The sequence below is a fragment of the Procambarus clarkii genome, chromosome 23 (assembly GCF_040958095.1).
Source record: "Procambarus clarkii isolate CNS0578487 chromosome 23, FALCON_Pclarkii_2.0, whole genome shotgun sequence".
NCBI classification, from domain to species: domain Eukaryota; kingdom Metazoa; phylum Arthropoda; class Malacostraca; order Decapoda; family Cambaridae; genus Procambarus; species Procambarus clarkii.
Genome location: NC_091172.1, coordinates 28792406 through 28816208, shown reverse-complemented (window position 1 = coordinate 28816208; position 23803 = coordinate 28792406). Strand labels below are relative to the sequence as shown.

Sequence of the window (23803 nt, the reverse complement as noted above, 5' to 3'; positions counted from 1 at the left end):
GGACCTTTTCATAAAATTTCCAGCCAAACTGGCAGGCACTTTTTTTTTTTTAACTTGTTGAGACAAGTGTACATGAAATATAGCCGAATACACTTAAATGCTAATTATACCTACATATTCAGTACAGTGGAACCTCGGGATACGAACGTCCCTCTTTACAAATTTTTCGGGTTATAAGCTCACAATTTCAGCGTAAAATTCGAATCGGGTTACAAGCTTTGCCTCACCTTACATAGTTTGTTGATACACATATGAGTTGACCAAGCGCGTGGCGCACTTCAATTTACCAGTGTCACCAGCCTAGTGACAACCATGCTTAAATTCTTTATGAAGAATTTGAATTGTTTTTGTGCTTTTTTTTGGTTTCTGAACATAAAAGTTATTACAAATTACGCCATGGGTTTCAAGAAAGTCAGTGTTAAAGTTCAACCTAAGAAAATAATTGTCAACCAATCTTTGTAAAAATTTATTGTATGTACATGTATGTACCTTACCTAAATAAACATTTTATTTTATTTTATTTTATTTTATTTTTTATTTTGTGAGAATGATGACAGAGGAAAAACAAAAGATCATTCATAGTGAGACACTGTGATGCCTCACTACAGACAAGTGTTAAATCATAGGGAAAACATGTGTCTATAGACAGATTCTTAGTAAGACCAGCAAGCAGTGAGCGACAACCAGGTCCTAGTGGTATGCCTGCAAAACGTGAGAGAGAGAGTACCCTAGAAATGTCATCACTGCTGTTATATTGGAAAGGGACTCCCCCTTCCAAACACTAACAACTCTCCTCCTCCTCCTCCTCCTCCTACCCCCCTCTCTTCACCGTCTTCCATACACCAACAAAAGTCATCAATAAAGGTAAGCTAAAACTTGTACATACTATAGTACAAAATATTTGTGTGTATTATGTATGAAATGTATTTTGAAGTTAATATTTTTGGGTGTGGAATGGATTAATTCATTTTACCCCTACATTATTTCTTATGGGGAAAATCCATTTCAGGTTGCAAATTTTTGATCTACGAGCCATCTCTGGGAACAGATTAAATAAAAAATCAAGATGTCACTGTATATGAAGACTGCAAACATTGCATGCAAATTATTTTAGTACTGTGGAGACACTTTACATGGCCCCCTGGAGGGTCATAAGGCAAGTCTTACATATAGTACTACATCATGTATATTTCTTATTCTATAGCTGTACTGCAACATGCTTCGGTTATTATGGACGTGTTAAAATATGAATAAATGCCTACATTTTTTTAATATACTATATATATTGCTATTGTAAATAGACAAGCTGAAGCCAACACCTGATGCAGTGGAAAAAAAGAATGAAACATAATGGGTTGTTCCCAATTACTGTCATCTATTCATACACAGTAATTATAAAATAAAAAATGAATTATTAGCAAAACAAAATATATCTTGAGGAATTTACTTTCCATTAAAATGTAAATAAAGTTGCAAGACAAATTTATGAAACCTATAAAAGTGGTAGACATATCTGAACCATATTTTTTTCAAGATTATACTGGAATAGTAGTTTTTCTCCTATACAGTACTTTTAGGTATGCCACTCACTTGATGATGCCTTTGATGCCACTGAAGAAGTCAATTCTCTCCTGCGCAGATGATGCTGAAGGTGGGGATGGTGGCTGGGATGGGAAATACACCACGGTAACCAACAGCAACAAAGCAGCAGCACCAAAATCTACCAGTAGAGATTTTTACTATTAAAACATTAATATACAGTACAGTAGCAGTGTATTGTCTTTTTTAATTGAAATTGCACACACAATATTTGCAGGCCAAGACAAATTTTAAAGTTACAATAATAATGCAGGTTTTACATTCACACACAATGGATGATTTCAACATTAAGAAGAATGCATGAGTATTCAAATAATTGATTAGCATCAATGTATAAATAAAATATTTAAATTGATGAACAAATTACAAATAAGCGAGGTAACACTGATAAGGATGAAGGCTTAATTAAGAAGCTGAGAACTGTACTACATCAAGTACACTACAGTATCAACAAAAGTGTGTATTGGAATAATAAGAGGAACAGGGTTAATCATCTGGAAGGAGGCTTTTGAGGAAATAATTTTTTGAGCATGTGGTGAAGCTTATAATAGAATGGTAGCTGAATTAAAAGGATCACAGAATGTGAAAATAAAGTAATGCAAGGTGACTTTGGTGAAGAACAAGATTGTGTGGGTTAGACTTCTGGTGTGAGAAGTTTTATTAGACTTCTGGTCATAGATGTCAGCAGAGGAGTTCAATGTAAAGAAACGCCTGAAATGCTATGTGTGTTAGTGGATTTACAAGAATGTAAGAACACCAATGTTATGTACTCTCAAACCCAATGTATTCTTGTATATAACTAAATAACTAAATAAATAAATAAATAAATAAATAAATAATAAATAAATAAATAAATAAAATAAATAAATAAATTTTTTGCAAGTTGCACATGCTACGCATATGCGCACATCCTCACACTACACATACAGTAGTAGACAGTACTATACAGTATTATATAAATGTAACTAATTCTATTAATACCTGTACTCTATACATTATATGCCAAGTTTAAAATGAGAACAAATTAAAATATATAAAACATCAGTCGTTTCCTACTTACGGATATACATGAGGTTCATTATGTCACTGCGTATTTCTTCTTGTTCTTCAGCTGTGGAGTTTCCAGTCCCACTTGGTGATGCCACAATCAGCGGGCCCATGAACATTGCGGCACCCCCTAATTGGCACATGAGAGTACCAACAGCTGATGAATGTAAATAATATTTAGTTTATGGTTAAACAACAACCTGCATAGTTCCTATATACTGTACAGTAAATGCAAATAATAAAAAAATCACCAGAAACAGAAACTAAAGCAAATAAAGACATGAAACTATTAATTGCTATCTTTGTTTTTACTTGTTTAACTTAAGATGGAAAACAAAAAAAGAAATTAATGCTAAAAAAATTGTAACAATAAAGGTACAAAATAATGAAACAGCTTTCGCTAACATGAAGGCGTGGAATATCAGAATAAAAATGGCTTCTTACCGGTAGCAGTAATCCTTTCATTAGGAGGAAACCAGGTTGCAGCGATCATGGCTGGTAGGGACAATGTCATGCAGGCAGCAAATGCAAACAGTATGGAGCTAATGTGACATATCCTGCATATATATAATTCAATATTAATAGCAATATGCTAGCAAAAAGAAAATACTGTAATGCTTATCTATAAAAAATTATTTGCATGACAAGGTTTCTAATTGTCAGAGACAGGTAGGCTGTTAAGATTTATGGAGGTGCGGCTAGCCAACAAATGACCATACCCAGGATGCAACCCACAACAGTCGACTATTTCCTAGGCCCTTACATTCAGTTCTGTGCTGCTACATGAAAAGAGGCACAGTGTAAGGAAATATATTTTAACCTAAAAGTTAGGACTATGCATTAGCTAGCAGAATCAGCACTACAACTCTTAACAAATGATGACTGAAAGAAGTGGTGGTACATGTGAGGAGACTGACAGTGTTCACGTACTGAGGTGAGATAAAAAGATTAAGCAGCTTCAGCATTTCTAAAACGATGTTACAACCATAGGGTTACGAAGGGTCACATTTACTTGAATTTACCTGAGGGTCACTAGTGGTCTCGTCGAGGATAGGAAAGGGAGTCATGAAGGGAAGGTAGACAGGTCGTATGGGACTGCACGTGTGCGTCTACATTGGTTGATACCTATCTACCTTAGAGTACAGCTGAGGGAGGCGGGGCGGCCACCTTTAGGGAGACCCAGAAAACTAACAAGTACAGGGACCTAGAACATAGTTACAGGTTCGTGCTGATAGGCTCTAAGACCCTGGGTGCCTGGGGTAAATGTGCACTTAAGTTCCTAAAGAAGGTGGGTGAGGAATTGTTATGGTATCAACATCGTCTGGAGTGTGGAGTGCCGATTTTGGCGCCATCTATGGATCAGCACTCCAACTCCCAGGTATTAGATGATATGCAAACAACACCATCTGTTGGCGGTGGTGTGGCATTGGTGAAAGGCTCCTGTTTCATACCTCAGTTAGAAGGTAAGGTCGATGATGATGCCCTCTGGTGGGTGGCGTAATGATATCAACACCATCTAGGTTGTGAATGCAATTACAATGTCAATTCCCCAGTGGAAGGGTGTTAACTTAAGGTCACCCAGTATACTGTCTGTCTAGCTAATGATGTTTATGTTCAGAGAGGTATGTAAGGAGGCTATTGCGCTGAGGAGGGTAGTTCACCTTGGGTAGTCCAGAACTCTTGACTCAGTCCTGTGAGAGGATAAAGTGGCAACCGTCGGTAGTAGCAGTGTGTTAGCTGCTGGATCTATGCAGTGTAGTATGGACTGACGTTCCCGGGATTTGGCCAAGAAGAGTTACGAGACGACAGTAGTGCGTCTGTTGAGAAGTGCTGCTAGTGTGTTGGTAGAGACTTCTGCCAGAGTGGTAGCTATCCCTGTATGTATTTATTTGAGACCCCTGTCAGCTTGTTGATGAAGCCCTCTGCCAGTGTGTTTCTGCAGAGCGAATGTAGGGTATTGGGACATCAGGATGATAGGGTGTGTGGATTGGCCCATGTTGAGGAAGGTGAACTCGCCGGTGATTATCATTGAGCGTGGACAACGTGTACGTGGAGATAGTGGACTCTCCGGGATTTGATGAACACTGCAGGTCTATTGAGTGTCCTGAATGAAAGCGACACAGTGTAAATATGTGTAGTAATACTTAGAGATATAACATATATATATTGGTGGAGGTGATAATATATTGGTGAAAGTGTAATTGCGTATTGTTTATCCCCTCCCTTATTCCTTGCACTGTTACTAGCTACTGCCAATTCTTGACAACTTACCATCAACTTGGGGTACGACAAAGAAGAAGAGGTTATAAGACTCGTTAACAGAAAAGATCCGGGTTACTGGCCCAAGCTGGCTGTAACAGGAACTCATTAGGAAAACTAAAGACTCAAGAGTGGCCAGTTTCCTGTTCCAGTGCCTCAGTGTCGTGTTTACTGTGCCAACAAGAGTTTTCATTCAAGGTAAGATATACATAATGTATTGTAGCTAGTACAAAATGAACGTTATTCGGTATAACATGCATTTTTAAGTTAATATTTTTGAGGTGTGGAACAGATTAATTAAATTTACATTATTTATGGGAAAATTAATTTTGGTTGACAACACGCCTTTGGCAACGGATTACAATAGTAAACGAAGGTACAATAGTAACGGATTTACAATAGTAAATGCACGTACTGTATATATATATAATATGTATACCATATGCATTTAAATAAATTGTGACTCACACAGTGAATGATGATTCTTGAGAGGTGAAGCAACGTAATACAGTACCAAACGTGAGAAGCAGAGCACAGGTTAACACTCCAAGTCGAAGACCTAGCAACAGAAAAGGCAGCTCATATAATACCGTAATAAATTATCCTGCACCTAGAAATTAACAGTATGTAGGAATTTTAAGTCACCAATATTATCATAAAATCCTCCTGCACTACCATCATTTTACTTTTATTAGTTTGAAATTCCTGTAACATATTTGAATAAAAAATTAACATTCATTTTGAATGCATGCTACTTGTAACTTTTTAAATGCATGTTACATTGAATCAAATAAGGAACTTTTGAGAAACATAAACCTATATGTTCTTAATCTTGTTATTTGTCAAATACTATACTGCATTTTGCTTAAGTTTCTTTGTACTCATTCAACAGATCTCTCTCTCTTGTGCATCAGTCTTACCTAATTTTTGTGTCAACCACATCATGGGAATGGTGAACAACACAACAATAATCGGACCCCAGTTTGGAAACGCAGCTATGGTGCCTTCCGTCCAACTAGGAAATGCTGCTAACGCTGATTCAGATATAGGTCCAAATGTTCCCCACACTGTGGTCTGAAAATACACTTAATGAATAAAGCAACAAAGCAATCAGAAATATTGTTCTTCATCAAAATACATTTAGTTTTTTGTATAGATAAAATCTATATTTTATTGAAATTTAGTTTTAATGAAAACTAAATGTATTTGAGTGCTGAAAAATATAAGCTTACTGCATATTATTCAAGCAAATATTTTTTATGTGCTTTTTAAATTTACAAAATCCTATACAGTACAACACTGCCATGCCAAATCAGATTTAAGGCTATTAATAGAAGGATGCAACAGAACTTGAAAAGATGACACAAAATAAATAGCTCTTCAACATTCCCAGAATCAAACTTAATCTAAGCAAAAATGACATGCAAATAAAGGTGTCAAAATATGGATTATTCTTCACAAAACCATAAAGAACTGCACTACATTCAAGCTTTCTAAAAAAAAAAAAAAAAAAAAAAAAAAAAACTTTCTTTATTCTAGTATCACTTCATTGACAGCATATAATATGGACATATGTATACAGTGCTGTATATCCTATGCTATACTTTTCTTTCTAAATAACAACACCACCAATTATTACATTAGAAAAACTGTAAATAATTTCAGTATAGTATAACAAACACTAATTCAATTTAAATCCACACTCATCATTGTTATTATTATCATATTTATCAACTTCAATTAAATTCTGTAATAAATTAAGATTTACTTTGTAAACTCTGCCAAATCTAAATAATTCTTGATGACTAATTATAACAAAAGTCTGTAAATTACAACAAAAGTCATTAATCATGTTGTCACCACTTGTCTCTGAAACTACAAACTTTCCCAATAATGAGAAGCATAACAACCGGGTAATGGTTTATATAAATACACTAAATGTATTAAGAAAAATTTCATATTTGCCCAAAACCTTTATAGAGTATCCCAAGTTTACCTAGCATAAGTTGTATATACACTCTTCCAGCTCACTGTGTGACTACCCATTCCATTGTCTCTCACTGGATGGGTGTTTGGTGCTTAACAGACAGACATAAATCAAATGTACAGCAAACACAGTTGTTCAACCTACAGTAAATGTAAATTGTTTAGTATGAACAACACTAGGATCCACTCCAGTTCCTGAATCCATTGTATGACTTAAAACAGGTCACCCACCACCTACAGGACAGGAAAAACAATAGGAGGTGCATGATGACCAAACCACACACCAGAAAATGAGGAGATAACAATCCTTCTGTCCGTCCTGGCCCATTATCAAGTCAATTGATGGACCGAAATGTCGTCATATCCTCATCTTCTGGTGTGTGGGTTGGTGATTATATCTTCAGCCACATTATTGTGAATTTTCGTCTGCAGGAGGTGCATTTTAACCTAGGCCCATACCCACCTACATACTGCAGCTGTAAATACTAAGACAGTGTTTCAGTTTCAATACAACCTGAAAACTTTCTCAGGAATAATGAGGGAGGAATTTTGAAAAACCACTGGCTTCTTGCCCCAATTGACACCACTAGGGATGGTGGCCCTCAGATAGGAAAATTCAGATAATATATTTTTGAAACAAATGACACCAGCTCCCCAGGAAATGGAAATTCCTCGAGGAAATGAGGCATCAAAAATACATAGGCATATAGATCAAAGAAATGATACAAGCTTATGGAGTATATGATAAATGATACACCTGCAAAGAAGAGAGGGAAGCACAGCATATTGCCGCTGAATGGATAAGACTATAAGATAAGATCCAAGTTCTTACCTAATACTTATCAGGGTATTCCCAGCCGTGCACCTTAGCCATGTACTAGTTTAGTTTTAGTGTTTTTCCTGCCCGAAACGCTTTGTGTAATAGTGGCTTTAGGCATTGTATGCACTAGCTCTATTTATAACTCCATCAACTTTTGTATTTCACCTTGTATGTATGTACTTTACCTGAATAAATATTTGTATTTGTATCTGTACCACAAAATGGTATGTTATACAACCTGGTCGGAGACCGGGCCGCTAGGAACTTGATCCCCGGAATCAATGCAAGGTAACCTGGGATTCTATTCAATCCACAGGAAATATGGAGGTTGTTGTGCCCCACATGCAGGGTCTTTCAGTTGTCAATATTAAAAAGCATTTGCCACTCATCTGACCATTTGTGGAGTTCATGCAGATCCTTTGTAAGGCTACAACATTATTATTTTATATTTTTTTATTTATTTATACAGTATAGTGGAACCTCGATTAACGAATTTAATTCGTTCCGGCACCGAGCTCGTCATGTGAAACGTTCGTCTTTTGAAACAAATTTCCCCATTTAAAATAATGGGAAAAAAATTAATCTGTTCTACCGCCGAAAAACATTAATATGATATTCGATTTTTTAAATAAAGGAGCTGCCTACCTGACAGTCACTGAACGAACCTTTATGACATATTTCTTTTTTTCAAATTCTTTAAAAAATTTTTTTTAGAAAATGTAGCAGCCTACCTGACATTCACTGAACAAACCTTTTTGACAAACAAATGTCAACTATTTGACAAATGTCAAATAGTTGACATTTGTTCTTTTTTCAAATTTTTTCAAATTTTTTCATAATTTTGTCTAAAAAAACAAAAATCAATGCTTTCCAACATTACAGCAGTCATCCCTTTACATCCCAGTATCATTAACATCTTTAAAGCAAAACAGTTACTTGCATCACCGGAGGTGTCTGAGAATTTGCAAGAACCAGCAGGGATGCTAGGAAGCGCCATGTGCTTTTCTCGTTAATCAAGCGAAAGCTCGTCAACCGAGACAAATTTTTGCCGAGTGGCAAGCTCGTTATTCGAAATGCTCGTAGATTGAGGCGCTCGTCACTTGAGGTTCCACTTGAGTTTCATTCGAGAGTTCTTATGTTCTTGTACAGCCACTAACACGCATAGCGTTTCAGGCAAGTTCTTAATCCTATGTTTCCTGGAATACAACCCGGCAGATTATTTAACAACCCTGGTACCCATTTTACTGTTGGGTAAATAGAGGCTACAGTTAAGGATTGACACCCACTAAATCCTCTGCGGCCAGGATATGAACCCAGGACAAAGCGCTCTCAAAACGCCAGGCGAGTCTTACCACTACACCATGGGGACTGCTTCCTCATTTTATCTTTCTCATCAATTGGAAAATTATCATTTCCTAATTTGTTATAAATCTTTGTCATCTGCAAATTTGATGTGGATTGCAATATTCTCATCTATGTCATTGATATATATGACAAAAAGGATTGGCCCCAAAATGGACCCCTGTGGTACCCCTCTTGCCACATTTCTCCAATCAGATTCATTCCCATTTAGCACTACTCTTTGTTTTCTTTGTTTTAACCATTGTGTTATTCATTCTAGTATTTTCCATTTATTCCATGTGCCTGTAATTTCCTTGCCAGTCTTTCATGTGGTACCATTGGCAAAGGCTTTGGCAAAATCCATGTATACTTCGTCAACTGGAAGTCTTTTGTCTGAGTAGCTAGGTTATCGTTTCCAAAAATGTGAGCAGGTTTGTATGGCAGGATCTATTTTTTAACAAACCCATGTTGTGTTGATTGTACACGATTGTTCACTATAAGATTATGAATGATTCCCTCCCTTAGGATTCTCTCCATGAATCCATTTACATTCTCTCCATGTAAAATATTAAATTAGAGTGTTATCTGCCCTTTTATTGTCCATTATTGTTTGGTTAGTCTCATATTTTAGAGGTCCTATGGCGTCCTTCGCTTTGGTTTTACTTCTTATATAGGCATAGAACGACTTTGAATCTTCCTTTATGTTTTGAGCAAGTTTTCTTCTGTAGTTCCTTTTGGCTGATCTGATTTCCTGGGTGTCTGAGTCGGTTAGAGCCGAAGCTCATCCCCACAAGCACAATTAGATGAGTACACTACAATTAATGTACATCACTATAGTTAGTTGCACAATTAGATGTGCAACTACTTGGGCTGGACGGTAGAGCGATAGTCTCGTCTCATGCAGGTCGTCCAAGTAGTTGGGTACCATTCCATCCCATCCCTAATCCTTATCCTGACCCCTTCCAAGCGCTATATAATATTCGTGCTTTCTCCTGATAATTACTTATGAGGCTATTCATGCCTGTGCCACATTTGTAATTTCAGCGTTATATGACAAAGAGTGCTGGAGAGACGCAACACCACGAGCGTAGCTCTCATCCTGTAACTACACTTAGGTAATTACACACTCCCTCACACGAACAAATCCACAAGGGCCGTGACGAGGATTCGAACCTGCTTCCGGGAGCATCCCAGACACTGCCTTAATCGATTTGGTCATTTGCATGCATCACGTTAGTGTGATCTCTGTGTGTGACTCCCTCACACCCTTCTACGTCTTGTTGGTGCGTTGCCCAGTACACGCTGGCACTTGGGCTTTACCTGAATTTACCTGAGGGGCCTCAAACATTCTAGTGGCCTCGACGAGGACAGGAAGCCGGCGGCTTGTCAAAAGTCCCCCCCCCCATTTGTCCTGATGATTTTTTTTCTACCTGGATTTTAAAATTCAACAGTGTTGGGATTTACGGCTTCTGCGAATAGGTGGTTTTATGGATTTATAACCATATGGGTGAAAAAGCATCTGTTTTGAGCTTTACATTTACATTGTGGCTTGTTGAGCTTGAAACCGTTGCTCCTTGTTTGTTTTACACGTGTTTGTGTTTCTTCCCTTTGAAGAAGCTGTCTGGATCAACATCCTCCAAACTGTTCAGCATTTTAAAAGTTTCGATGAGATCAGCCCTGTCATGCCTGGTTTGCAGTATTGTTAGTCAACAATACTGTGGCCCTCAACCGTTCCTGGTATGAGAGGCGACTTAGTTCTGGAATTATTTTTGTTGCTCGGTTGCTACTTTGTGGCTACTTTCTCCAATGCATTAAAGTCAATGGTACGCTTGATTATTTTAAAGGTTTGAAATTTGATTAGCTTATTTTTTACTGCCACTCCCACTTGTGCAACTTTCAGTGAATGATGGATTCTGACTCCAAGGTATTTTTCTTCGTCAATGTGCTGGAAGATAATGTTGTTAATTTGGTAGTTGTGACGTACGTGCCCTCCCTCTCGCCCATTGCTATTTCTCAGCTCCACTCTGTCTTCCCTGTTGCCAGGTCACACAGAGGTACATAAACGGTCTCGTTGGGATCTCATCCTTCCCACTGCAAGACGGGCTTAAGTTTTGGTAGCTCTATTTCCTTCGTCTTTTATTAGTCGTATGAACCTCCAATGTGTCCTTTCTGCTCATCTTCCTTTCATATCTCTTCCTACTTCTAGTACGGCAACCATGGTCTCATCTGTCGTAAGTCAGAGGGAAAGACTGCTAGACATAAAGTAGTCATATACATCAGGAGAAGTTTGGCTACAGCCAAGAGTCCAGCACAAAGGGAACCTCAAATATGCAGACCTGATAACAGTCACAGTTGCCCTAGACGGAGTTATCCTGCAACCAATGAGGGGTGGTAAACAGGTTGTGTGTGTCACTACACGTGTTGATCTACATTTAGCTGATACCTCTCTACCATATAGTACAGCTGAGGGTGTACTCCAGCCTCCCTGGAGGCTGCCCCCTCCATGAAGACCTAGACAAGTAATAAGCTCAGGGGGTGTAGAACATTGTTACAGGTTCGTGCTAATAAGCTCCGAGACTCTGGACGCACTTAAGTTCCTGAAAGAGGTGGGTTTAGACATTAGACAAACTAGACACCCAAGAGCAGCCAGTTTCCTGTTTTAGCGCCTAAGTGTCGCATTCCAGCTAGGAAATGCCCTTATATTATTATTAACATCTTTATTGACAAAACTTAATTACAATTTTGCCTAATCCAAATGCCCTCTGTATCTTGGGTACGCACCCAACCCCTGCAGAACTGGATGCAGTTTTCGAACAGTGATTCCTATATATGTGTGTGTGCTTTCTCTAAACTATAACACAATATAATAAAATAAATGAAATTATTATCTTAATTATTTTTTACATTATGCCCGAAAATCTTTACGTATTAGCGACCACTTAATTGTGGTACTCTTATCATAAATAAAATAGTTATTATTAATATTATTATAGGCTGTTAACACCGCGTAAAGAAAATAGTAAAATTTGTCTAGGCCAAATATCCAGCAATGATATTTTTTCAACGCTGAATATACAAAAACTAAAACTAAACTGTAACGTAATGTAAACGTTTATCCAACCATCAACTTTTTTTTTCATAGTTGGACTGAAGAACATTATCAGCATCATAATCCTATACTCACTTGTAAAAAAGCGACGAATGAAAACACCGTTAATATCCAGAATCTGGATAAATACGCTTGATAGACCTCCTCTCGTGGAGCTGTGCTGGTGTTATTGGGATGAGTATCCTGGCCAGGACTGGTAGTGACCTTGTCGCTGACAGTGGACTGGAGGCTGGTCACGTCTAGCACCGCCGGGTACGACAGCTTCGACGAGTCCACTACATCTGGGGTCAAGTTCACCTTTTCTCCCTCCATTATCTTGGTTTCTTCAGTAACTGCAATGTGAAGAACTTTGCAATCATTTACCTGAGGTGACTCAGGAGAAAGTGATGATTTACCTGATGACCAGCAACATAGTGGCCTCGACGGGGACAGGAAGCCGTTGGCCTGTTAAAGGTCTCGACATTATTTGTATATGTTGTAAAGTATTGTATTTATATTCTAAATGATTCTGGATAAATTATCCTCCAGTACTCATATATAATAAATGATCGTGTATACATATATTGAACATTACTCACATACTAAATGATCATGCATATATATATATTGAATAGTATTAAATCACACTTTTATGACACTTGTATACAATTGACTTTCTTTCTTTTACATATTTAGTAAATATTATTCTTGACTATGAATCGTCCATGTTTATAAAAATATGTTTCCAGAGTGAGGATAATTGCAGACACCTCGGTGACTCTTGAGGTGACTCTATATATGTACTTCCGCCTCGGTCTAAACTGTAGGCGGAAGTACATATATATCATGGTTACAATCAATGTTTTAATGTATGGATATGTGAAAACAACTTTCTATTGTGCACTGCCACACAAGGGCAGGGATGGGTTCATAAGTGATGCAGCTTAGAAGTAATATAAATAAAAATTGTTCTTCATTCTTTAAAATGGACAAGCAAATTTTGGTTAAATTGTTAGGATGTCGTCCAGAACACCTGAGTCAATAAAATAGTTACACAGTTGGTGGTACAAGAGGCCAGGAGGTCTAAAGTCCTTTACGGTTTCACATTCAAACATATAGTGTCTTAGTGAATGCATTAAAGGTTTATCACAGAGTTTACAATCTGGGTATTCTGGTAGTGACTCAGCCTCACTAACCTGCCAGATGTGTCTATAGCCAAGGCGAATTCGCGCAATGACTACATCACATTGCCTGGTCCGGTTACTGTGCTGACCTATACAAATGCCTATTATTACAAAACCTGCAGCAGTCTTGGTATGGTTCGGCTAGGAGAGAGGGGGAGGGGAGAGAAGTGGGGGAGGGGGAGAGAAGTGGGGGAGGGGGAGAGAAGTGAGAAAGGAGGAGAGGGAGGCTGGAGAGAGATCAGGGAGGAAGAGGAGAGGGCTGGAGAGACCAGAATTCAACTAGCAGGTTCGGTAGAGGAGGGTGGGCGGTGGTAGAGGGGAGGTAGGGTGGTAGAAGCAGAGGTGAGGAAGGGTAGGGAAAGGGGGGTTGGGGGGGGGTAGAGAAGTAGCACGCAGAATCTCAAGTAGCAAGGAACACAACGGGGGATGGAGAGGCAAAGGCTAGGAGACGGAGGACTGTTCGTTGAATATCTATGTCCAGCATGGCAACGTCTAGCGTGGGAAGGATCTGAGCCCTAAACTAGCTTTTGACAAATCATGCTTTACTATGTGGTGCATGGAAGTTCTCCCTGCTGGCAAAGAACACGGCGTTATGTACATGGGTCTGGATATCTGGGTAAGATGTAAACTTAGTAGGCCTAACATAAGAAACTAGTGTTTTTTTTAATGAACATAAAGTTAAATCTGGCATAAATAAAGAGAGAGCTCAGCAACTGAGCCATAACAATACCAAAAAGTGAGAGCTATTTATAAAAAATGGGCTGAAAGTTTTACACACAAACTTTAGAAGTGTCAGGACTAAAATGAAAGAGTTAAGGGAACGTGTGAGTGAATATCAAACAGATAAATGTTTATATCCATGAAGTAACTTGTTCACCAAATGCAGATCAAAATTTTTTCATACTATCTGAAATAACAAGACAGGAGGTGTGGCTATCTTGTCATAGGAAGATTTAAAATGCCTAAATTGAAAAAAAATTAAAACAAGTAACAACGGGAGAAGCAAGCAAATCCTTAAAGTTGTTGACAAAATTGAAGGGAAACATAATTAGGAAAGAATAACAAAGGATTCAAGGTAAAATAATGCAATAAAATCACGATTTTTTTAATTTGTTTGAATAAACAGAAAATCAAAGATGTTCTTAAAAATTTCAGGACTGCTTAATTAAGCAATTTGTCACTGAACACCCTGAGAAAAATAATGCCCAAGATACAGCCCCAGCCAATTAACAAAAGCAACAAAATATTAGAGAAAAATAGACAACAGCGATCATAACAGAACAAGATCCATAATTGGCCGGATATGTCATAACAGCTAAATGTCATTGTTCCTAATTTTCGAGGACATGAAGGGAAAGTGGACTGAGAGACTTGATTGGTGACCTTGCATAGTCTATAAGTTTTACAACAGACAAGTGTAGTAAAAACGCAGGACGAAAACATTCCATATACTCTGATAAAGCATTTATTATCAGACAACTTTCAAAGTTTGTCGACAAACAAAAATCAATATATAGATAAAAGAGGCATGAGGCTTGTCTAAGAAATATTTGAATAACAATAGCGAGAAATGGAAAGAAACAAGAACCGAGATTGAAGATTACGAGTTACTAATGAAGCTAAGTCTACTCTCGAAGGACTTTTCCGATTGAATCAAACTCAGGCTTGGACGAAAAATGGATATCTGAAGCAAAGTTGACATATAGCGAGGAACTCAGGCTTGGACGAAAAATGGATATCTGAAGCAAAGTTGACATATAGCGAGGAACTGAGCAATAATGTAAACAGCTAGCTTGAGCTACCTCATCCCTTTGTGTGTATTTTACCTCAATAAACTTATTTCAATTTCAATTTCAATTTCAATGTAAACAGCAATTCCATAAATCTTCACAAACTACCTCCAAAAAAAGTGCTCAGGAAAATATTCTCTGAATCTACCCAGCTCCACATCTTTAAAAGACATTTTCATTTTTTGTCTAGTTTCATGTTGTTCTTTTCTACTGCTCTAATTCTATATATTTTTGACCTGCATACCATGCCAGTCTTGTACTATATTCCCCCACCTTCATGCAGCCCTCTGGCCGCCTCTTTTCTTTCTCTCACAACGGCGGATACTGGATACCTGATCAACCAGGCTGATACCTGATCAACCAGGCTGTGACTCATACGTCAGGCTGCGAGCAGCCGCGTCCAACAGCCTGGTTAATCAGTCCAGCAACCAGGAGGCCTGGTCGACGACCGGGCCGCGGGGACGCTAAGCCCCGGAAGCACTTCAAGGTAACCTCAAGGTAAGGTAGGGCTTTCAATACACCGACCACTTAATATTTGTTTTCAGTAGCTGACTGAACATGTATATTAAGCATTAATGAAAAAGAGAGACTTACTTAACATTCATGTATTGTCATAATTATTCAATAATCGTAATTACTATACACTATTATGTGCACTTTAAATACATGTAGTATCTGTGGGTTGTTTCAGTAATTATAACAATTATAGCCTTGGTATAATTAGTTGGTTGATTATGATTAGTTGGTAACCTATGTCACACTTCAGATAAATTAATAAATGTTTTATTGAAGATTTTACTAAATACATTACTTAAATAGTGCTTTCCTCAGTTTCTTCCTTGACTTCGCAATCCTACTAGCCCTGACGTCGCTTGCCTAGCCCAAACGTCGCCAACCCAGCCCTGACGTTGCTGATTGAAGTCTGACGCCACTAGCCTAGTCCTCAAGGCCTGTATTCAGCATCGCGTACTGGAGGGCGGAGGTGCATTAATATTCTACAGTATCCAACGAGTCATGGGATGTGTCTGAGTCTCTCAAAAATTCCAACTGGTATTAATTTTCCTGTGCCATAGGGAGTTGACACCGCGTTTAAAAATAACGATGCAAAATTTAGGACTCAAATGGTTAGGGGTTTGGGCCGTTCTCGTGTCTAGTTTGGTAAGGTATAAAAAGAAAAAGGGACATAAAAACATAGCGTCATCATCCTGATCATGCTTCCTGGTGTGGTAGGAATGCAGATACTTGTGGTACTCGCCTAATAGGGCTTGTGGGGGTTGATCCTAGTGCTTTGGTACCATCTCTAAATCTTGAATAGACTGGTGTACAGATTCCAGAGCCAACTGGGCTCTGACAGCAATATGTGAGGTTGAGCATGAGTTGATGTTTTTTCTACCACTTAAATTGTAAATGAATTCCGTTTGATTGCTATTTTTACAGTGAACAACTTCTTTTCATTGTCTCTTTTGGCTCATTCTGGTGCTGTACTTAGTTTCCATCAGTGTTCCCTTTTTCGTGTACACCCCCCCCCCCCCTCTCTCTATGCTTCTCTCTATCCCTCTCTCTATGCTTCTTTTGTAGCGAGTTAATCTTATACTCGCTCCACTATCTCATTATCTTAATAGCATAACTACTTAGCACTAATTACAGAAGCCACAATCCTTTCCCCAATTACAGGTAATACCCTTCTCATCTTGTTGGAGGGAGCTGAGGTGTAGTCAGCATATAAGCAAGCGATATAAAGAATAGCGGACAGTACAATTTCCAGTCAAGAATGTAGCACTCGGCGTAGGCAGTTCTAATCGTCTCCAAGACGCTACAGCTTCGACACAGAACAGGCAGCAGACTAGGACCGCATCCAGCTACAACGCTCTCCCACATAGAGCTCCGCGACTTCGGCCACACTCAGCTCTCTGCTCTGCTTCAAGCTCCGTCTCAACGTCTACGACACTGCTGTATCTAGGACTACTAAATAAATATGAAACTCACTAAATACTGTGTATCTAATCTACCCAACAATGTAACATAATTGTACGTTGCACTCTCTATCCCTCTGTCTATGCTTCTTTCTATCCCTCTCTCTATGCTTCTTTCTATCCCTCTCTCTATGCTTCTCTCTATCCCTCTAACTCTTTATCCCTTTCTCTATATCTCTCTCTCCCTCTGAACTGTATGTTTGACAAATCTTTCACATGGAGGACAGAAGAAAATGTATATATGCTAGTTAGCATTGTAAATGTGTGGCCACGTCTGTGGTAGAAAATAATAATAATAAAAACAAATAATCCCTCTTTCTATCTTTCTTCGACCGGTAAACAACAGCACCTGAGAGGTAAACACACTTTGTTCAAATACATGAAGCACAATAAACAATGACGAGTCAACAACCTTACAATAAACAGGCTAGAGTGGCAGGATAAGAAACAATAATCAGACGTATCAACACAGCCGATGAGTATGCAGTATATAAGCAACTCAGGATAAAGTACTATTAATACAACCCATCCTCTAAAATACGAAGACATTAGGGAAACCAACATACGAAATGCAACCTACTACGAAAAGAAGCTAAACACAAATCGTTTTTTTATACACTGATTGGTTAGGTTAGGTGGGTGGCTTGGGTTTATGCACGTTTCTGGTTAGGTTAGGACGTTACTTGGCTAGTTTTTTGACACGCTGTACTCTCCGTCATATAGTCTAGGGGTAGCTGCACAAATGCAGATGTACCTAAATGTGTTAATAAAAAAAATAGGTTAGGACGGTCGATTTTCACGTTGTGGCAAATCGAGAGAATAGGCTGGATAATAATATTAACGGAAGAACACAAGTAAATGAACACTGAAGAACACAACAAGTAAATGAATAAATGAACACTGAAGAACACAACAAGTAAATGAATAAATGAACACTGAAGAACACAACAAGTAAATGAATAAATGAACACTGAAGAACACAACAAGTAAATGAATAAATGAACACTGAAGAACACAACAAGTAAATGAATAAATGAACACTGAAGAACACAACAAGTAAATGAATAATTGAACACTTTGACAGCATTATTGCCCCTCATGTGGATGACTATTCCATTAGCTACAGAGGGGTAAACGCTACAGTAAGACGGCAAGTGCTAAATAAAGCACAAATGCAGAAAATTATGCGAGAAGCATAACACACAAGTACTACATGAAGCATTAACATACCAAAGGCTCTGATGCAGTAATACAGTAAGGGCTTCATGATGCAAAAATACAGCAAGCGCCACAAAAGCGTTTGCAACACGAAACAATAATGCTGCAAGTGTTACAGCACGCCAACACTGCTGAAAGTGCAAAATCAAGCAATAATACAGCAAGTGCAATATGAAATAATGATCAGAACAACAAAGTGAACAGAAGAAACCTTCATGTTCCTGAATCGTCAAAACATGTGCCGTTACCTTTAGTCTTCGGCAAAAAGTATATAATTTAAGAACCAATATTACAACTATTGGGCTCCCAGATAAAATTGATAAGAAATGATATACAATCCTCCTTACTGGACCTTCAAATACTATACAACTGATCGCCGTGGAGAGTTCAAACAAAAACCTTTTTCGAGCCTTCACACACTCAAATGTTTTTTTCATGTACATCTCAGTAGCAAAGTAGCATGACTATATAGATGTCTCCTGATTCTCCGAAGGCATGGCGTTTTGCCTATACATTAATCAAATAAGACATCTAAAAAATATATAAGATACAAAGCTAATATCTTAGCCGTGTTAGCCTCATGCGCAGTAGCCTAGCGCACGCCTAAAATGAAAAAAACTGATGGCCACGAAAGTGTCCACATGCAATTTATGATCATATAAGGATAAAATTTAGTGCACTCTACTGTATTATAAATCCAACAATAGTTATATATATCCTAGGATGGTCTAAGCAGTGCACTTTGTCGGATGCCTGTACAACCAGAAACACTATGGCAAGCAAAAAGGCAGATAAAAGCAGTGAAGATACTAATATATCAACCAAACACTTAACCTACACAGACGTTTCTTCAGTAATATACAAATTAAACAAAAATAGAAAGACACATTTCAAAACACTGATAATTACCTACCTAATTACTTTGCTTTTCAAATCACAACATACAATATAAACATAGACAGGTGAAGCTTCTCATCCTGCCGTGGCCTACTTCCGTACCGAGTAATATAGGTAGTTTGTACCTACCTACTTTTGTAGGTAGGTACAAATTACCTACAAACTTTTGTACCTGTTTGTAGGTACCTTCCGTACCTACAGTAGTTTGTGGGAAGTTGTCCTGGTCTAATTAAGACAAGACATAGGGCTTAGACACAGACGTTTAAGGAAACCTAAACATTAAGTGCAAGATATGCAACGAAAATTTGAGAGTGCAACATTAGTAAAGTCCAAGAACTAAAGCACATAGAAGAATATGTTTTTCACGCATTAAGCGATAAACGAAATGCATTATCCATCTCCTATGCCGAATGCATGGGAGAATTTGCATGATTCGGCATGGGAACTGACATATTTTTTACAAGCACAAAACTGATTAGTAGTCAACCTATCCTCCTGAATTATTGTACTTATATTAAGTATTTGGTCGAAAGTACCAAAATGTAGTGCTGGGCCGCCAGTAAATTACGTATTCTATTAATTTTAGTCCGAAAAAAATAAAGCTAAAAACCAAACTTAAATATTCCTAATCCTAGCACAGCACAAATAGGTACGTACTATATTAGTCCTAAGAGGCCTATGATTACCGGGAGAAGTTTGGTTAGGTCATATAATGTTACTGTTAAAAGCGTTTCCCATTTGTCCTAATTCAGTGATACCAAATTCAGTTGACTCTGGACCGCCAGAATCACTGGCGGTCCGTCACTACACATTAGTACTTTCTACCAAACAGTCACTATAAGCACTATCATTTTAGGAGGCTGAGTCGAGTAAAACATAACAACCCCAGCAACTGCTGTGTAGACAGCTCGTTAGTTTTAGCGCTGTATTCAAACCCACTGTCACTCACTCGCTCACTGATCCATCAACTGTTTCAGGTTCTCCTCAGGAGTTCCAGCAAGATACTGATGACACCACTCTTCAGCGGATACGATGTGGGTATGTCCTTGTGTGTGTGTTGGAAAACCCGAATACAGTTCAGTTTCCCAATGACAGGGACAGGAAGGCTATCGACAGGCTCATCGAGGGTCCCCAGGCCACGGGCTCTCCGGACTACTGTGTTGTTATGCCCTGCGGCAAAACAATTTCACTTGGCAAGCACATGCAAGTAATGTTAGTTTAAATATTGTCTAATACTTCCTCCCCTCTGTCCTGCTGCAAAGCTAACTTGTAGACAAATACATCAATTTTGTATTTTCTATGTCGGGGAGAGACTAGAAGCCTGTACTTCGCCTAATCGATAACTCACTAGGCCAACTCTACTGATCTTTTACAGGATGCAATTAGCAGCACTTGCTTAACTCCCTGGTGAACGGGGGCAGTCAGGTACAAGGAAATGTGACCAACCATCTCCGTCCTATCACGGGAATTGAACCCGGGACCATCGGTTGTGAGACGACGGGGTTGACCAATGTGCTTCAGGACCCTTGACTCGTACAAGCCCAGTAAAGATTTACGCGGCGCAGAATAAAATGATCCACGGTCTAAATTTTAACTATACAAAAAATCAAATCACACATCCGCTTAAAAAATATGTGCATGTGCAAACAATTACACATGCCTTGCCCTAAACGCTGTGCGTATTAGTGGCTTTAGGCATAGTATGTACTAGCTCTATCTAGAAATCCAACATTATGTTTGTAACTCATCTTGTATGTATGTACTTTTACCTGAATAAACATTTGATTTGATTTGATTTGATTTAATCTGATTTGATTTGATTTGATACACATACACACACAGAGTGTGTGTGTATGTGTGTTCGTGATCTCTGAAGATTCAGAGGTATGCCACCAGACTAGTCCCAGAACTGAGACGTATGAGCTACAAGGAAAGGTTAAGGGAGCTAAACTTCACGTCCCTGGAAGACAGAAGAGTAAGGGGAGACATGATAACCACGTACAAAATTTTCAGGGGAATTGACAGGGTGGACAAAGACAAACTATTTAGCACGGGTGGAACACGAACAAGGGGACACAGGTGGAAACGTAGTACCCAAATGAACCACAGAGACATTAGAAAGATTTTTTCAGTGTCAAGAGAAGTTAACAGGTGGGATGCATTAAGCAGGAATGTCGTGAAGGTTGACCCCACACACAGTTTCAAATGTAGATTTGATAGAACCCAGTAGGCTCAAGAATATGTACATCAGTTGATTGACAGTTGAAAGGCAGGACCAAAGAGTCAAAGCTCAACCCCCGCAAGCACAACTAGGTGAGTACACACACAGACACAAACTGTTAGACAGATGAGGGCAGAAATCAGAGACAATGTATCTGACCGGAGGAGTGTTACTAGCGGAGTACCACAGGGTTCAGTTCTTGCACCAGTAATGTTCATCGTCTACATAAACCAGAAGGAATACAGAATTATATGAACATGTTTGCAGATGATGCTAAGATATTGGGAAAGACAGGAGACGCAGACGAATGTAATTCCCTTCAAAATGGTCTACATTAAAGAAGTAATTGGAGCGCCAAGTGGCAAATGGAATTCAATGTGAATAAATACCATGTTATGGAATGTGGAATCGGAGAAAATAGACCACACACGACTTACAATTTATGTGGAAAGGAATTAAAGAACTCTAATAAAGATCGAGACCTGGGGGTGGTTTTGGAGAGTAAGCTGTCGCCAGAGGAACACATAAAGAACATTGTGAGAGGAGCGTATGCGTCGCTTTCCAACTTCAGACTTGCTTTAAATTATATGGATGGTGAAATACTAAAGAAACTATAAATTACTTTTGTGAGATCAAAATTGGAATATGCAGCAGTTGTATGGTGCCCAAATCTCAAGAAGCACATAAATAAACTGGAAAAGGTGCAACGGCATGCTACACAATGGCTTCCGGAACTGAAAAACTAGAGTTACAAGAAGAAACTAGAGACGTTAAACATGCCAAAAGTAGAAGATAGAAGAGAGGTGATATGATCACCACTTACAAAATACTAACAGGAATAGACCAAATTGGCAAAGAGGAACTCCTGAAACCAGCAACTTCATGAACAAGAGGACAGGTTAGAGCTAAGCAAAGAGAGGTGCCGACAAAATATTAGAAAATTGTCTTTTGCAAACAGAGTGGTAGACGATTGGAACTAAGTGAGAAGGTGGTGGAGGCCAAAACCGTCAGTAGTTTCAAAGCGTTATACGACAAAGAGTACTGGGAAGACGGGACACCACGAGCGTAGCTTTCATTCTATAACTACAATTAGGTAATTACACACATCAGTTGATAGTCAATTGAAAGACTGCACCAGAGCCCAAGCAAGCACAATTAGGTGTGCACAACCGGATTCTATCACCGCTCGGGACAAAAACAACTGGGCCAGTTTCCTTTCACACAATACTCTGTTTACCTAGCAGTAAATAACTTAAATATAGTAAATAACTTTGACTTAGCTATATTGTGCTGCATTATGTGCACGTGTAAGTAATATATTGTATATATGATAGTGAAAATATGTCGGTCGTCAGTACATCAGAAAACCGACGGTTAGAAAGGCGGAGTCCAATAACTAACAGCTCGATCCTGCAGGAACAAATAGGTGAATACACAACACCATCACGTCAAAAATACCAAACAACACAAACCATCACAACACAGCACACTGTGAAAAAAAAGACTTAAAGAGCAGGATCTAACATCCAAAAGAACGGAAGTTAGATCCCCACTACATACCAAGAGAGGACATGATAACCACCTACAAAATTCTCCGGGGAATTGACAGGGTGGACAACGACAAACACTTCAGCACAGGTGGGACACGAACAAGGGGACACAGGTGGAAACTTAGTACCCAGATGAGCCACAGAGACGTTAGAAAGAATTTTTTTCAGTATCAGAGTAGTTAATAAATGGAATGCACTAGGAAGTGATGTGGTGGAGGCTGACTCCGTACACACTTTCAAATATAGGTATGATAGAGCCCAGTAGGCCCAGGAATCTGTACACCAGTTGATTGACGGTTGAGAGGCGGGACCAAAGAGACAATGCTCAACCCCCACAAGCACAACTAGGTGAGTACAAATTCTTAAAGCCCCGTGGAAATGAAATCAAATGTTTATTTGGCTGAGGATTGTAACAACATATAGTTGTTACAATATGTGGGGCGAGGCGACGAGGCAGTCAGCCTTGTCAAATTACCTCGCGTTTTCTAGTAGACACAAGGCTGTAAGTGGCATAGACTAATGACGGTGAAAGTGAATCGTATATCACATTTGTGCATCATATTTAGTCTACCTTTACATCCAATTTGGCAATATCAATGGGGTATTGTAAGTTAAATTGTCAATTAGTAAAGAACTCGTCATCATTAGTAATCTGAACAATGTGTGAGTCAGTTAAATGTATTTGTACTATTTTTAATTTGTTTTGTTTGGTTATCCTGTTCCGGCTGTCATTTGCCTGCGATCAGTTAAGTTAAGGCCAGTCCTGGATAGGTGACCACCGCGGGTCTCAAAATGATAGGTTTGGGCGATTTTCCAGTTGCCAAAACCGT

The 23803-nt window shown here is 38.7% G+C and overlaps 1 protein-coding gene across 1 annotated transcript in view; it reads right to left on the bottom strand.

The window, feature by feature from the left end:
• The window catches only part of LOC123763979 (solute carrier family 49 member 4 homolog), a gene marked incomplete at its 5' end in the record, with an annotated part of 59444 nt that overhangs the window by 8038 nt on the left and 27603 nt on the right, over positions 1 to 23803 (bottom strand). Inside the window, 6 exon segments of the mRNA XM_045751369.2 lie at positions 1591 to 1720; positions 2660 to 2803; positions 3091 to 3203; positions 5374 to 5464; positions 5826 to 5979; positions 12237 to 12493. Of these exon segments, the coding sequence (XP_045607325.2) occupies positions 1591 to 1720; positions 2660 to 2803; positions 3091 to 3203; positions 5374 to 5464; positions 5826 to 5979; positions 12237 to 12493 (889 nt within the window).